The sequence below is a fragment of the Brachycentrus maculatus genome, unplaced genomic scaffold (assembly GCF_059751285.1).
Source record: "Brachycentrus maculatus isolate JH-2025_06_01 unplaced genomic scaffold, ASM5975128v1 h1tg000195l, whole genome shotgun sequence".
Classification (NCBI taxonomy): domain Eukaryota; kingdom Metazoa; phylum Arthropoda; class Insecta; order Trichoptera; family Brachycentridae; genus Brachycentrus; species Brachycentrus maculatus.
In genome coordinates this window covers 448,595-465,370 of record NW_028280946.1, presented here as the reverse complement: position 1 = coordinate 465,370, position 16,776 = coordinate 448,595, and the positions used below count along the sequence as shown (strand labels likewise).

The following is a 16,776-nucleotide window of genomic DNA, read 5'->3' as shown; positions in this document are numbered from 1 at the left end:
GAATTTAAAACGTTATATTTTAATCCTTGATATTTTACTACTGGGTCCGTTCTTTATGATTTAAATACACCATTCGACAGTAGGTACCTACCGCGAAAGACTTTTTAAATTATTCACACAATTTACACAAAAAATACTTTAAAAAATACATGAATTCTTCATATTTTTTAGATACATGTAATTAATTATACAAATATCTACAACGTCATGAACACGTGATAAAAATAAGCAGATATGAAGCCCGCGTGGGGTGTAAGACACTCCCGAGAGCGAGAGAGTTCATTCGCGATTTTCCTTACGACGGTCCTTCATTTTTAGCTTTATTTTTTATTTCCTTATAGTAATTTTATTGTTTACCATTGCGGTAAAATAACTAGTTTTTCAGTCGTAAATGACGTTTTACTGTCTGATAATTTCTTGTGTCATTAACCTTTACCTGATTGGAATAATTTTTCGCAGTTTTTATTGCAAATTTGCATAGATTCCACGTTGTATATTATTATGATTACCTACTTAATCGTACTTCAAATGGTTTATGTTTACTCCTTTTTTAGTTTTTATGTATTCTGAATAAATCAAAACAGAGTTTTTTTTTAAAACTTTTTTACATTTTTAACTTGCTATATATTTTTATTTTTCTTGCTTACTCAAATCAACCATAGATACTGCCACGATCTCACACTTGCAACGACGTGTGAATTATTATATATATGAGTTTTAAAAAAATGAGTAACATTTGTATATAGTGATCACTTTAACCAGCCTAAAACAGCTCATAAGCCCTATAAATACTTAGACTTCTATATTTTTCTTCACCTCTGTTGAGATGTCTCTGTGGAGGTGTTGTTCATCGATGCGATCCATCAATCCCATAAATAAAGCCGCTAATTAGTCTGCGAATAAGGGAGAGTACACCCGGCTTAATGGTATTTTTAAAAATCCTCAAAAGAAATTCAACCAATCAATAATATTAAAATATTTAACGTCTTGAAATTTATTTTTCCAGATGTCCAGTGCTCCGTGTCGTCCCAAGTCCGGTACACGTTACAGGCCTTCTGGGGCGTGTCCATCCGGGAACTGCACGCCGCGCTGTGGAGGCCCTGGGGGCAGCTCAAGGAGGCCCTGACCAGGGGAGCCCTGCTGGTGGCCCCCCACTGCCAGTTCAGGTCACCCGAGATAAGGTCGGTCAATCCAAAGTTACGCTGGCCTTCTGATTCATCCCTAAATTTGTGTTATCTTAATACATTGTTGTCGGGCGGTTTTTTCATCAACCCCGTCCCTAATTAGCATACTAATTAGGGTCGTATACTAATCTCAAGTAACCGCAAACTTAATTCCGATCTGTACAATGTTTTTTGGCATCTTGTGCTCTACCAATAGTAAGCAAATAGAATACTTATAACCATCTTCCGTTATCTACCAACAGTATATTAAATACGCTTTTCCCACAAACAATGTGTTAATAATCAAATGTCGCCGGATCCAAAAATTTGGACTTGATGAGAATATGAGGTCAGTCAATGCTGTAATTTATCATGCCATAACAAACAGTAATTAGTCAGTGATGAGGTATAAATACAGTGAGTATATATTCTTTATTATTAATGGGTTCTATTTGAGACATGTATTGAACTAATCCATTATTTAATATACCTTGAAAGTATATTTTACAGTTTTTTTTTATTACCTATGGGTTTTGGGGTTTTAAAAGATTTTTTTAATAATATCTTTGAAAAAAATGCACATGTTAAATGTTTCAAGGGATATTTAAAAAAAAATCATAACGATTGTATTCATATTATTTATTGATTCGGCATTAACTTTGTGGAATGACATGATTATTTTAATTAAATTAAACACTTGAATAATCCACTGAATTGAGTACTCAATTCAGTGGATTATTCAAGTGTTTAATTTAATTTAAATTATTGTATTCATTGTATCTTATAATTTTAAAACATGTGTGTGTGTGTGTTTTTCCATGCTGATGTATCAAATTATGTTTCTTTATTTCGTTAGTTTAAAGGTAAAAATCATTATGAAGGGTGACCCGGATATCACTTTATTTATCAATTTATTTATTTTTACCATTTATATATTCTTTGTTTTAGTTTCAGATTTTAGAGATATGCAGAATACTAAATTTAAGAGCATCGAGAACCCGAGGGTCATCCATCACCAAATCTCTATGAGATCTGAGCCACTATTCTGTACATGATGACTTTTACCTTTAAACTTTGATTTATACAAAGATTTTTGTCTGTTACCCCAATCTCCATAATATGCATATCATATTATGCTTACTGCTTTGAACTCAAAGCAACAAGCAACGAAAACAATATGCGTATGTGATGTTCAAGGATATTCAAAATGTCAGAATAATAACAATGCGCAATTATTATCATCTTAAAAATGTAACCTTCAAATAACAATGATGCTTAATTATTGAAATCAGTCACATACTCCTGTTATTGAGTTCTGTAAGTACCCCTTGCCTTAGTTTGGTAAGTTAATGAACTCATAGACTACCTTTATAAATATTCATATCTATTGACGTCACTGTCTTTAATGTTTTATGTATGATTGAAAATGTCATGTCTGAGTAATGATCTTTTTTTAAACCTTTTTTAAAGCGTCTTGCCATATACCTGTATAACACCGAATATAAAACTATACCATAGATAATATATGAGAGTTTATTCAAAGTTAGATAATGGAGGATCAAATCTTTTGATTGCACCATAGACACAATTATGCTTTTATCCACATTTGGAGTAGGTAATTATGAACTTCCCTGCTAAAGTGTTTGTTTTGCTACATTTTCCAGTAAACATTCAATTTAAAAGATCATATTGAATCATTTTGATAATTTTATAAACCAAATGATAAATAAAAACTTTGATGCGCAAAAAACACAGCATAAATGAATAATTATTACATAGGCTTCATAATTCCCAGACTAACATAGGAATGTAGACATAATCAATGGTCAATATAACGCTATGGCAACTCAATATGGTGCCATTAGCAATATTCGGGATACATAATTGTTATAGTGTCGGGTTGTGGTCCCGTGGTTAGTGTCGCGGATTATTGAGTCAGAGTTTCTCAGTTCGAACCCACTCTACCTCAATTGGATACCTATTTCTAATAATCAGCCGCTTAGGCTCACAGAAATAGTATGTAATTTAAGTAGTTTCGGAAATAATAAAAACACAAATATTTCTCTTTTTCAATTGAAATAAAAAGAAAATACCCCTTACCAATATGTTGACAATTCAGTGCCCAATGCAGCATTTGGTGTGGATAGGAGTTGAAAAAACAAAAAAAATGTAACACTTTATCAATATGTACACATTGTAATCAATGATCAATATAATATTGCATGAATCAAATGTAGTATAATAAAATTTGATTTGTAATAATCCTGTAAAATAACTTTTTTCCGAGTGTTGGCACTGGGTAGGTAACTTTTGAGCAAATGTCCATCATACATATTTTTGAACCCTATCTGCACTCAATGTTGTATAAGGGACCGCATTGGATTGACGCAGTGTTAATTTTATTGCAAGGAAATCAGTCTTGTGATTCAGTTTAGGTCTGGGAGTGGAATATATGGAATATATTTGTTAAAATACTCATGCAAATGAAAAGGCTCAAGGTAAAAGTCATTCATTCAAATGGGAAATGAAGAGGGATTAAGAATTAGGTAGGAAAAAGACAATACCAGTAATGGCTATAACATTTGGATTACATATCCGTACTTAAAAGATAACCCAATTTTTACATTGCTAATGTGTATGAGTCCCTTGAGAAAAAACAATGCATATTTACAGTAAGGAAATATTTATTATTTATCAATAAGTGATGTAAGTAATAAGCTTACTTTATGTATATACTACTTTAAAACGCATATGGATTTCTAAATAATACACATATCCATACCTACTGGAAAAAATATCATCAATAACTTGAAAGCATTTTTCCTATTTGAATAATACAAGACTTCATCAAATTATAATTAGTTCATTGGCATTTAATTTCCAGTGATGAAATTCACTCGGAGCAGACCTTGCATCTTCACCTTCCTCCTCCAGCTCAGCTCCGACTGGGAACTCCTCCCCGGTTATGCTATCCCCTGGTGGTCCTGCTGACCAGAAATGATGACTCTGACAGACTGCAGGCTGAGGATACTGTAAGTTTTATGTGTCTTTAATTTTCCTCTTAAAATGTATATCACTGTTGATCACATTGCAAGTGGAAGGATAAAGCAATTTCAACCTTATCACATATGCAAATAGAGCATGGTCCAAGTTGAAAATCCCATCACGCAAAAGTCCTTAATAGTATACCATACCCCCTGTAAAATTTATGACTACAGTACTGTGTTACAGATGTTATTCTACACATCAAATTTATAATCAATTTTTAATTAAATAAAATACTAGCCTCACACCAAACGCATTCTTTAAATGTAATCTCTTGTAATCTGTCATTATCATATTATATATGTTTTTACTAACTTGTGTAGATTGAATAAATTGATGGATAATATTACTATTATCAAAATAATTATTTGATGGTGAAAAGTGTGACAATATTTTATATGGTTTCATTGATATTGGTTCATCCGCTAGTTCCAAGTCTTAGCGTCTTTCAGTGCATTATGTATCGTATAGTAGAATAGCTATTTGTATATAGCCTTTGATTGACAGAAAAGACGGTAAACAATTTTATTAGGATTTTCTAGTTAATCCAAGGGTTGTATTAAAAGGTATATCACACTAATTTTGTCCACCTAAAGTCCACCTAAAAAAACAATCAAGTAAAAGTAATTTTTTCCTAAAGTACATGACAACAAGAGTTAATGCACTTGACCACGAGTTTAACTTTCATAAAATGTAGAATATTTAAGTTCTCTTTTAATTTTTTAAAAGAAAATTGAAAAAACCTTTTTCAGTAATTTTTTAAGTACAAAACAATCCCGAAAATTTGCATCCTGGTTGATCAAATCCTGGTAAATTGAAAGTTTGTAATTTTTTCAGGTTTAAGTACATATTTTTCTAATCAATTTCTTTTATGGTTTGATTGCGTTGTTTATTTAAAAACTGAAAAATTCTATATTTCTACTTCAATTGCCAACTATAAAAAATATATATCGAAAGAATGAAATAATTGTACTGTGAAGTATATACACCAATTAAGTATTGCGAACTTGAATTTCATATGAAAACCTTGTGTATCAACTGAAATCAGAGCTTAGGCAATAAAAAATATTTTATTTTCAATGCCACAACAGCTAAATTAGTTTCAATTTAATTTCGATTGATGAACACCACTTAAGAATTTGTTTAAATTGAATAAATATAATTTTTACTCATATTTTCCTTATGAACATTTTATTAATCCCCTTTAACTGCTATTTGAAGAGCTTGATATGTTTCTTGTGTGCAGTTTATGAATTGTATTTAGCATATTAAATAGAATATTGTAAATAACGATATTTACTATTCATGGAAAATAAGTAAAATGTAATATTACTGCACGTTTCATATTTATTGGTGTGTTGTTTATAACTTTTTTATTAATAATACATTCTGATATTATATGTACAAAAAAATACAGTTTTGATTGCATTAGTAAAACACAATTAATAACATGTTGCGGACATCATCATTAAATTATTCATTAAAAAAATATGTGATGATTATGAGTAAGTACCCTTCAGGATACCTAGGATTACAATATTGATATCAAGATTTTTTATATATGTTTCAACATGGAAAGTCTGGCCATTCCAAGGGGCTTGCGACCTGTCATATCCTGGTTTAAGTATCACTTTATACATGTGTAACATTCATCATTCTACCCATGGGTGACAACCACAGTATTCAAATTTCCGAAGTTTTGTTTATGCTTCATTTGAAAATATCTTGGTAATGCTACTGCTTCGGTTGAATCTATGGTTCATTGTTTTTTAATTATTTATTTTGAAACCTGGTTGCTGGTCAAATAAAATTAATGTGGAAAAACTACATAGTTGTTATTTTATTATATAAAATGTAGTTCCACCAAGAAATTTCAGTACAAAACTTAAATGTAATAAAAAGTATAAAACATGAATATTCCTCACTAAAAGATTGTTTTGATTGTTTTTAGTGATACAACCGTCGAACTCATTACATATATGGAGGTACATATTATTTGCAGACGCCCACATTCAAGTCTGTATTGCTTAAATTATCATAAATATTTTATGAATCTGGCAGACGAGGTGAATATCCAAAAGATGGCAATGCCCTCTTAACACGTTCACTACATTCAATGCATCGCGAACAATCTCGAGATTCTGACAAAACAACAATTTTAAAAATGCAAAAATTATATTAAAAATATGAAATAATATGATTTTTTTGTAGATACTAGTACATACTGTTTTCTTTGTGTGTAGTATTCTCGCGTCACTCATATTTATACTTGCTTTGATACAGGCGAGTATAAACATAAATCGTCGAGAAGACAACCTGAGTTTACATTCGTAAATTATATCATACATTCATACAGGAAATATTTTTTTATTTTTTATTTTTAGTATCCATCACACACTGACATAAAATATTGTTATTTAGACTCTAAGGGTACACTTTCAATAATGCTATGATGCTTTTAAGCCATTTGACTCTGTAATCAGTTATACGTGCCTAGCGCGTCTTTCGCTCCGGGGTACATATTACATGTACGCGCCTGGTTGGTACTCCGCACCCAAGGTATTAACTGTTTGCTGGATCCATTATATATGTTTCACTTTGGCTTATTTCTCAGGTGGCACTAGTCAACGTGGTTCACATCAAAGACTCCGTTTGTCCTCTTCCCACGAGTGTGTTGGCACAATACCTCAAACAAGCCAACGGACAGTTATCTTGCCTAAAGGTATGTATTGAATATCTATTTTTTGACCCTATGGTTGGCAGAGACGAGATATGTCCGTATTGCCAGGGACGAGATCTCAGAAACACTTTGGTGATATATTCTTGCGCCATATTTACTTCTATTGACAATGTGGTGTAAGCAATACATACATTGACATCTCGCTCACTCCTTTCAACAAAGTCATATATAAAAAATAATTGATTTTTCAGGAGATCGTTTTTAAAATTCAAAAATATAATAAAATGTATTAAAAATAAATATCAAGCCACTTATTGAACTTTTTACCGTGCAACAGATCTTATATGGTAAAACCAGAATGTTTTTTCTCTAATTAACTAATAAGTTAGTTAGAGAAAAAACATTATGTTTGAAAAAACATGTTTTTTCTCCATTTAAAAAATATTTTGTATGTATATTTCTAAAAATAATAATCTTTTTAGGTAAAACCTGAAGGTTTTTTCTCCATTTGAAAAATATTTAGTATATAACGAAAAAAAAAAATTATAATATAATAATATTTGTTTAATACCTTTTCTTCAAAATGCAAAAACAACACTATCTGGCCTATAGCGGGTAAATATTAAGTTTAAAATATGCCTCTTTTGCTGGGATATAGTACATTTTCTGGGCATTCTGAAATATCCACAACTGAAAATTGTCGATTTTTGATATATGACATTGTTGAAAGGAGTGAGCGATCTGTTGAAGTTCTCCAAAGAATTTTATAAAGTTCCCAAATACTTTTAAGCGACTTATCAGTAAATTTCGAAAACTGTTTCTGCTGACAGTATACAGATGTCATATTTTAGGACTACCACTTATTATACACGCAATTCCATTAGCTTATTCCACGTATTATACTCACAAAAATTCAATATATTGATTGGCATGTTTGAACGCCACGGGGGTCTATCTTTCTCAATTTTCGCTTATTTTTTGTATAATTTTCCATTATTATTATGAAAATGTTAAGTGTTATAATATCAAATTAAATAAAAACATGTGTGTGTGACTCAGTGTGACAACCCTGTCTGACAATGAAAATTTGATCTGGTTTAACTTCAAGAATAAAACTCTAACAATCTATGCTGGATTTAATATATGGTAAGTAAATTTTAATTTAATAAACATAACAACAAAAAATTTGGGAAACTTATTTTTCCAAAAAATAATTGGCCTGATAAGCACTGCGGCGGCGTAATATATTTGCGGCTTTGAAAAGGTTAAATAGTGAAGTGACACTTATTCGGTATTTTTTTTTTAATATGCTGTTTATTTGGATAGTGATCTTACCAGGTCACAACCGGCGCAATAAATTTGGCAAGCGTGCCTTTGCTGTTGCCGGACTAATGGCGTGGAATGCTCTTCCACCCGTAGTTAGAAATAGTGAGAGTGAGATGATCTTTAGAAAAAAACTAGCATTTGTTTGCTAAATCATTTCCACCATCTTCTTTTCCTCAATTCAATCACAGTGAAACATCCTCGAGGAAGTATTTTACGAAAATGGCGCTATATAAATTATACAGATTTATTATTATTATTATGAGACATAAGGGTTTTTGGGTAAGAAACATAAGAGTGTGAACTTTAACTGGGTTTGTGACCTGTCATTGGCCAGTTTCAGTGATGACTTTATTATACATTGCGTAACATTCACAATAGTGAATGATTTTTTTTTAATCACGGACATAATAATGTCCGTGATTAAAAAAAAATCATTCTTTCTGTTGAGATATTTACAAAAATCTTTATAATGTTCCCTAAGGGGCTGAATTATTATTTTTGTATGATGATTTGGACAATTGAATACCCATTCTTTTGTGTTAATTATTATTATATTATATTATTTAAAAAAATGCAGATTTCCGTAACACATATTCTTTTACAACATTTTGAGTGTGTCCAAATACTTGTTCACAAAATCTGGATTATCTCCAATTACAGGAGTTACTTTCATATTATTTTTGACATCTCATCAAAGATGAAGAAGAATATGGAAGTCTGGGCATTTACGGGGCTGACGACCGTCATAGGCTGGTTTAAGTGATCACTTTACACAAGTGTAACATTCACCAATTCTACCCATTATTGACAACCAAGAACTTCAATTGAACTTCCAAGAATTTGAGTAGACTTCCAAGAATTTGAGTAGTTTGGTTGTCAATAATGGGTAGAATTGGTGAATGTTACACGTGTGTAAAGTGATCACTTAAACCAGCCTATGACGGTCGTCAGCCCCGTAAATGCCCAGACTTCCATATTCTTCTTCATCTTTGATGAGATGTCAAAAATAATACATATTCTTTTATCTAAAAAGAAATATTAAAATATATAGTTTTTTACAATCATAAAATAAGGCATAAGTGTGATCAAACAAGTTTTCCGTTGCTAAGAGCATGGATTTTAATGCAAATTATTGTAATTTACATTTCCAGAAATATAAATTACCCTATTAAAATACATTTCCTGATTTTCTGACTTCTTTTATATTATGATTAGTAAATGCAATCAAATGCTCATGTTTGACGTATTTTACATAAATCTGTGTACAACAACAAGAAACATTAAATAATATTTATTAAGCAATAATGTTGTTTGAGTCCATTGTGTTTTTTGTAAAAAATTATAACCACTTTATTTTATTGCTTTTACAATAGTCATACTCTAAGGTCAAAAATACCTAATAGTATATCTCTAAAACGACTTTACATTTGTTTTTGTAAATTGCATATCATTCCTCTCATAAATGTTGAAAATGATTTCAGATATCTGGTATTTTCTGTACTGTCCAGTTTCTACGTGCAACGTAATAAATTAATTTAACCCTTTCTACTCAAAAGTTTTTTGGTGTGTGCATACCGCCGCCAACTCAATAAAATTCGGAGATTTATTATTATTTTATTGTACTTATGTGATTCTGGTTTAATTGTATTTAAAGTCTTCTTCTTCTAACCCTTATCCGTATCTAACGATGCATAGAGCACTGCATTGTGTTGACGCAGTGCACTTCAGGGACCAGTACAGGGAATATTAAATAAATACTAGGCTGTGAAATCACTATTATTTATTTCTATTGCTTGAAGACATTTTTTACATCATTATTTACGGTTTCAGCAATTATATCTGGCCACTGGCAACCCCATCCAGCCGACGTCGTATGAAGTAACGGAGCCCCCCTGCGAGCAACTGTGTGCCGTGTGCCAGACGTGCCCCCTCTCGCGTGCCCTCCTCCCCTGCCGACACACATGTGTTTGTGCTAACTGCTTTAGTAAGTAAAATACCAATATTGATTTTTTCCTGATGTCAGGATTTTAAATGATCCTTCAATCACTTAACAGTCAAATTTTGGCAAGAAAATTAAGTTGTTTGGTGAAAAATCACCAAACAACTCGAAACAGGACTACCCAAACTCTGCCCGGGATAGTCAATAAAAACAAATTCACAAATATATTTGGCTCGGGCAAATCAAAACCACCAAGGAATACGATTTGCCCGAGTATCACTGGACTCTGGCCCGAGTCACGCTCGTGATAAACTGGTAACTGGTTAATGTTACATTTTCCTAAATTTGCTTTGAGATCTAATATATTACCTAGAACTTCTCTAATGCACAGAACCCATAATTGCTGGAAAAATGTATTTAATTTATTTTTATATTCATTGACAGTAAAAAGATGCCCATACATAAGCAGGTATTTATGCAGTTATTTGTGGGAATTCATCTTGTATTTATTTATGGGCACACATCTTTATCCACTGGGATGTATTTTTTGGGCTCCTACCTACTAAAAAGCCTCTAAAACGGAGTGGATTATTCCTTTCAGTTTGGAAACTCTATAAATTAATAAGATCCCGATAAAATTTCAATGTAGCAGTGGCTGAATTTTTCATTTGTGGATTAGCATATTTAAGAATTAAATATTTTTATACGTTATTTTATTGTTGATGATATTTTGCAAATAATATAGTGAAAATGGGTTGAGTAATGATATTTTCCATGAAAATACTTCAAAAATCAAATTATTTTGTGCTTAGTTTCACTGTCAGGGTCAGAAATACTAGATTCCTAGATACTCTACTAGACTCCTATTTTCGAATGCAAAAACTTTTTCCTTAAGGTAGTATTGAATCACAATATTAAATAAGATCACAAACATGCAGAAACTGTAAAATATATATTTTTTTCAGATAAATTAGATCGATGTCCAATCTGCAGAAGTCCAATTCACAGTTTCTTCTGTATCCGCATAGAAGATTACCTTCCCATGGAAGTTAACAGTCCCCAGGACAAAAGTCAATTTCGGTGGCTCGACACCTGGAACGACAGGCTGACAGATTTTCTTGGTTTTCGATAAGCAGCGGCAACTGTGTCGTTGAAATGAAATAGATATATTTTATATGTTCTCAATTGCTGGATCTCCGATTTCTACACTCATGGATTGAGAAGATAAAACTTAAGTTTGACATTTTTGCAACATGTTATGGGGTGCACAAAATATAATGAATATAAATGTTTTTCTTAGAGGAAACGGATGTTGATATTGATGGTCATAGAGAGAAGATGTACAGTTGATTTGATGCATTTTAAAATTCTTAATGTTGTATTCCATTATACTTTAACGGGATTAACACTACAGATTCGCTACGTTCCGATTAAGTAGATACAAATTTGTCTGTAAGAACTTCTTTTTATGGCTCTTCACCCTCCAAGATTGTTTTCAGCCAGTGTCTAGTTATTTTCTATTTACACATTTTCTTCTTTTTGTGAGCACTTCTGTTACTTATCTAATATTATCTTTCTATCAAATTTTATCAGTATACCTACTCGATATTTCAAGTCAAATATAATAATTGCGTCAATAATTTTTAAACATGGTGAATGTATATATCCATACCTACCCTCAAATGATTCTAATGAACTATCTACATATTATCTGCAGTTTAGTTCCATGTTTGACATGAAAGACAACCGAGGAATGGAAGGTTAAATTACAGAATTGGCCCAAATATAACGATATAATGTTTCAACTACAATTTTAAATGTCAAATATGTACATATAGATTTAAAAGTCTCAAATATAAGGCGAATGTCAATTTTCAAATTTATTTTTTGAAGAAAAGAAAACATGGCACATTGAACCCCAAACAGTATGTGTATATATATCGATTTGTCATATTTGCTATACTTTGAAATAAAGAGCTCTTTAATGTGATTTATTTGAATGCGTTTTTGAATGATTTTAAATTTCATTCATATTTGCATGACAAACGATTAGAATTTATAATATGTAACTAGGAAATAAACAAAGAAGTTAGAACTCATATTAATGTCTCCATTCATTAATTCGTTAATGTCAATGTCAGTTAAAAATAATAAAGAAAACAAGACAAAATGACATTATGGACTATCCGTTTCCTTATTAACATTTTTTATGACATTATGTAAATATTATATTAAAATATAGAGTGAGCCATAGTTTAGTGGGCATTTAAAAAATACTGCCATTTTGAGATTTCTTGGCATATTTCAGTCTGGTTTTATTTTTTGTAAAGTGCAGACACATACAATTAGTTATACAGCGGAAATGCTTGAATTCTTTTGTGGCCAGTTTGCTTTAAATGTTTTGTGGACGTGTCATCTCGAATATCGGCGATATGTGGCCATTTGGATACCCAGATTGCCCGATTTAACGCCACAAGACTATTTTATGGTTCATAAACATTATTATATAACTGTATTATGTATCATAGCAGCTGTATCATGGCTATCTGAAAACAAATGTTCCGATACATTGACAGAAATCCGGCACTATGCAATAGAAAGGGCCTAAAAACGAGCTAAATATCGCATCACTGCTAGAGGTGGCCATTCGCCTAATATAATTTTTCATACTTATGAAAATGAATTATAATGATGCAATTAAAAGTATCAATTGTATTTTTTAGGTACCTATTTATTTAACAAACAAACATCACTACTTTTGGCTCACTCTATACATAGTAGTATCTTACTTCAAAGTTAGTATTTCATTATTCCTAATAATATCTTCCGTAGGTTAAAAAATCTAGTTATAAACAATTTATGGCCTAGATATTTTCATTGTATGAATGAAACACGTGAAACTTGCTAACGCGAACCATGAGTGATATTTTTCTCCATTTCTATATTAAATTAATGTATTTAGTAGTACAATTATAATATTTAAAAAGTACACAGTAGCGTAGAATTAGTGATCTGAATTGGTGATATGTTTGAATTTGCTACAAAACCGTTACTGTATTGTAACTTTATGTAATGTTTATAATGTAATAATATATAAATTTATTTTGTCTATTGTAGTCATAGTTTAGTTTACAAAATAATATAACAAATCCTGTAGATTTTATGAATTTCATAGCATTTATTATAGAAATTTATATTTTTGTTTGGTTTTACATTTTTACTATGATGTTTGATCAATTTTTTTTTAAACTGAGCCAAAGTTACTTTTTGTTAAGCTTATATACTTTGTGAAGATGTCTGGCAACACAATAAAGTAAATATTAACGGTTTTTGTTTTTTGGTTTTAAGTGATTCAAATACCCAATGTACACTTTAGCCTTTGTGGTATTTCTTTTTAATTTGTCACCTATCCAAAACGAGTGATTGTTTTTTGAAAGAATATATTTGTATAAGAATTCATTCATTTATAAAATATGTATACATATTTAAAGACAAAAGCAGTTGAACTTTTATACAATGTTCTCCCAATAGCTTATATTGTATTAATTGAATACAAAACTTAAAGAATATTCTTTATACGTTTTGCCATACATTTTATTCTGAGATTCGTTTCCTCTAATACCTATTTAGGATTTTTTCAAATGGCATGCAATTGAATATTTATTGCCCTGTTTGAAATCAAAACCCAATAACTAATTTTTACTAAATAACTTTGTGCATGCAGGCAGCTGTGCATTATCATTAAATAAATTCTTAAATTCTAGATTATTTGTGCTAGAAAACCTTTCATACACATTTTGATTTTCAGTGTTCAGTTAACTTTAATAAATTCAAAAATCCAAGAATTCTAGCAAAAATCAGAAAATAAAGTGTTCAAGTGTATGAAAACATATCTTAGTTTTCCTAATACATACATATATACATATTGTAGTCGTACAGGAGAAAGTGACCAACTAACATGTTCAGGAGGGCCATTTAAGTCTCTTTTGCTTGGCAAGAAAATAAACATCAATGCAGTTAGTCATTTTTATCAAGTCAATTTATTATACTTCCAAGTTTAAATCCGCTTTGGGATTTTTTTCAGGGCAATATTAAGCTAGTAAGATATCAAATGGTCAATAATCATGTTTTTGTAAAAAAAATGCACTTGGTCACTTTCTCCTGTATGACTACGATGTATATTATTCCATTTAGTAATAAAATTATGTAACACACATTCATTATTACGAATTTTCTTTATATGTACATTTTTTTCATTGTGATTTACTAATTTCATAATATTATTCAATAATACAATATGTTCAACGATGGGTAGGCACTTAATTAGACCTCAAATCGTGGTTCCGATGTATCCCAATCAAACAGAATTTACCATATTGGGTGACCTAAGAAAATATAAAATTATCTAAATTCAATAATTAAAGAAAACACTTCGTTTTTTACCACTTGAGTTTAATTATAGACTACATGTTTCAGAAGCTAAACTTCCATCATTCAGGTCTGTATAATAACTAAAATATAAAATATAAAATTGTTCTATAAATAAGGATAGGGGGAAAGTAAGGGGAAGGGGTTAGTCAAGGAACGGAGTTTGAAAACAAAGGAAAAATTGAAAGCAATGGCGAAGAATTTTGAAACAATATATTATTTAATAAATTATTATTAGAATTCAGGTTTTTTTGTATTTCTAAATTTTCAAGATAATTCATAATTTGGCCTTTATATGGAACAAGGTGTAATAATTTTAATTTATGGGAGTGAAATGAGTGATTAGTATCTATTATATGATTTGCAAATTCCGAAAAATAATTACTAACAAGACCGCTTTGATGTTCTTTAATTCTAATCTTTAAATTTCTCGCAGTTTGGCCAATATATTTTCTATCACAATCTCCACACGAAATTTCATAAACACCACTTTTTTGTAATAAATCAATTTTAGATTTTGAGTTATCGAGGATTTTATGTAAATTATTATTTGTATAATATGCAGGTTGGATATGGGAGGGTAAGATTTTCGAAATATTTTTAGTTATTGAACCCGTATATAAAATTTTTCGCCAAGATTTTTTTTTTTTTTGAATCATTATTAGGTGCTGAATATATGTATTTTTTGGTAAAATTATTTTTAATTTTATTTTTTAACATTTTATCTATTAGCGCGCTATTATACCCGTTGTTTTTTGCTATTAGTTTAATTGTGTTTAATTCACGATTATAATTTGAGTTACTGAGGGGGATATTAATTAGTCTATTTAATAATGAATGGAAACTGGCCATTTTATCTAAATTCAATAAAAATTTACAGGTTTATGAATGATATGAACTATAGATTATAAATCGCTAATAGTTTTCTCCTTTCTGTAAGTTTAAATTGTAATGTAACATAAGGTTTGTGAAATTTAATTGTATCTTGTCTGTGACGAGACAATTGTTTAGGTATATATAAATGTACATACAATGTTTAGTGATAACTGATAGTAATATATATTGAATATTGATAATGATCAGCTGTACTCGACCTTTTTTCTGTGGTTCTAAGGTGTTATATGAGCCACAACCTAGTTAGTACATACACAATCATTTTTAACCAACTTTAAAACAAAGGGGTTTCCAAAACTGTCAATTTTTATAACTTTTTGTCAGTTACAGTTTTTAATAAATACATTCACGAAATAAAATTATAAATAGAATGTGCTTAAATGAAATAAAATGTTACTAATAATAGTATTATTTTATTTCATATAATTTTCAGACCACACAAAATAAAGATCAATCATTAAATTAAATTAAATAGTAAATAATCGCAGTCTGAATACTTGTAGTTTACATTTTTTTGTCAGATTTATAACAGATTATTTTAAACCAAATACATTCACAGTTCAAATTCAATAATTATTACAAGTATTCTGTTTCATTGTTATCAATTCTTCTTCTTTACACTTATCCATATTTAATGGTGGGTAGAATGCCTCATCAAATAATGCAGCGTGATCTTAACTGTCAATAATTAAAAATAATAATAAAAACCCGTCCTTCATTGACATATTGGATTGCAAATTTGAGAATCATACATTGATATCTGGAATACTAAATATTTTATAAAATTAACAGTAATTTCATGTAGCATTTTGAATAAAGTTTTTATCATGGTGTAATTCATATATAAATCATTATTAATTGTACCATCTCTTTGATACACCATTGCTTTTTTCAACTGATTGATTAACATTGATTAATAAAAACCACAATTAAAAATATGAAACAATCAGTATGTTTTAAAAACTTACCACTTATTTTACTCTATTTAACAACTGGTACAAAAGTATTTTAAACATTCAATAACGGATATGCACCTGTATTCATTATTTTGCACCTTAAGCCACTTGTGCACTACACGGAATTTTACCGCCCGGCAGTCCTATTTTGAAAAATGAAAGCGACTATGACAGTTTAGCGTGATTGAATTTACGCGCAACGTATTCACGCACCGATCAAGAGCACCTATCCGAAGAAAGATGGACAAAAACACAAGCCAATCATCCGTTTTATATGCTAACTGACGTGCTGGACGGTAAAATTCCGTGTAATTCCGTGTAGTGCACAAACGCCCTTACTGTATT

The 16,776-nt window shown here is 30.4% G+C and overlaps 1 protein-coding gene across 1 annotated transcript in view; it reads left to right on the top strand.

Annotated features, from left to right (window-relative positions):
* LOC148307685 (cell growth regulator with RING finger domain protein 1-like) overlaps window positions 1-12,323 on the top strand; it is a 44,257-nt gene extending 31,934 nt beyond the window's left edge. The window contains exons 3-7 of the mRNA XM_088262966.1: window positions 1,007-1,181; window positions 4,048-4,195; window positions 6,823-6,930; window positions 10,045-10,198; window positions 11,119-12,323. Of these exons, the coding sequence (XP_088119092.1) occupies window positions 1,007-1,181; window positions 4,048-4,195; window positions 6,823-6,930; window positions 10,045-10,198; window positions 11,119-11,285 (752 nt within the window). The 3' untranslated portion in view covers window positions 11,286-12,323. The remainder of the gene's footprint in view (window positions 1-1,006; window positions 1,182-4,047; window positions 4,196-6,822; window positions 6,931-10,044; window positions 10,199-11,118) is intronic.
* The last annotated feature ends 4,453 nt before the right edge of the window (window positions 12,324-16,776 follow it).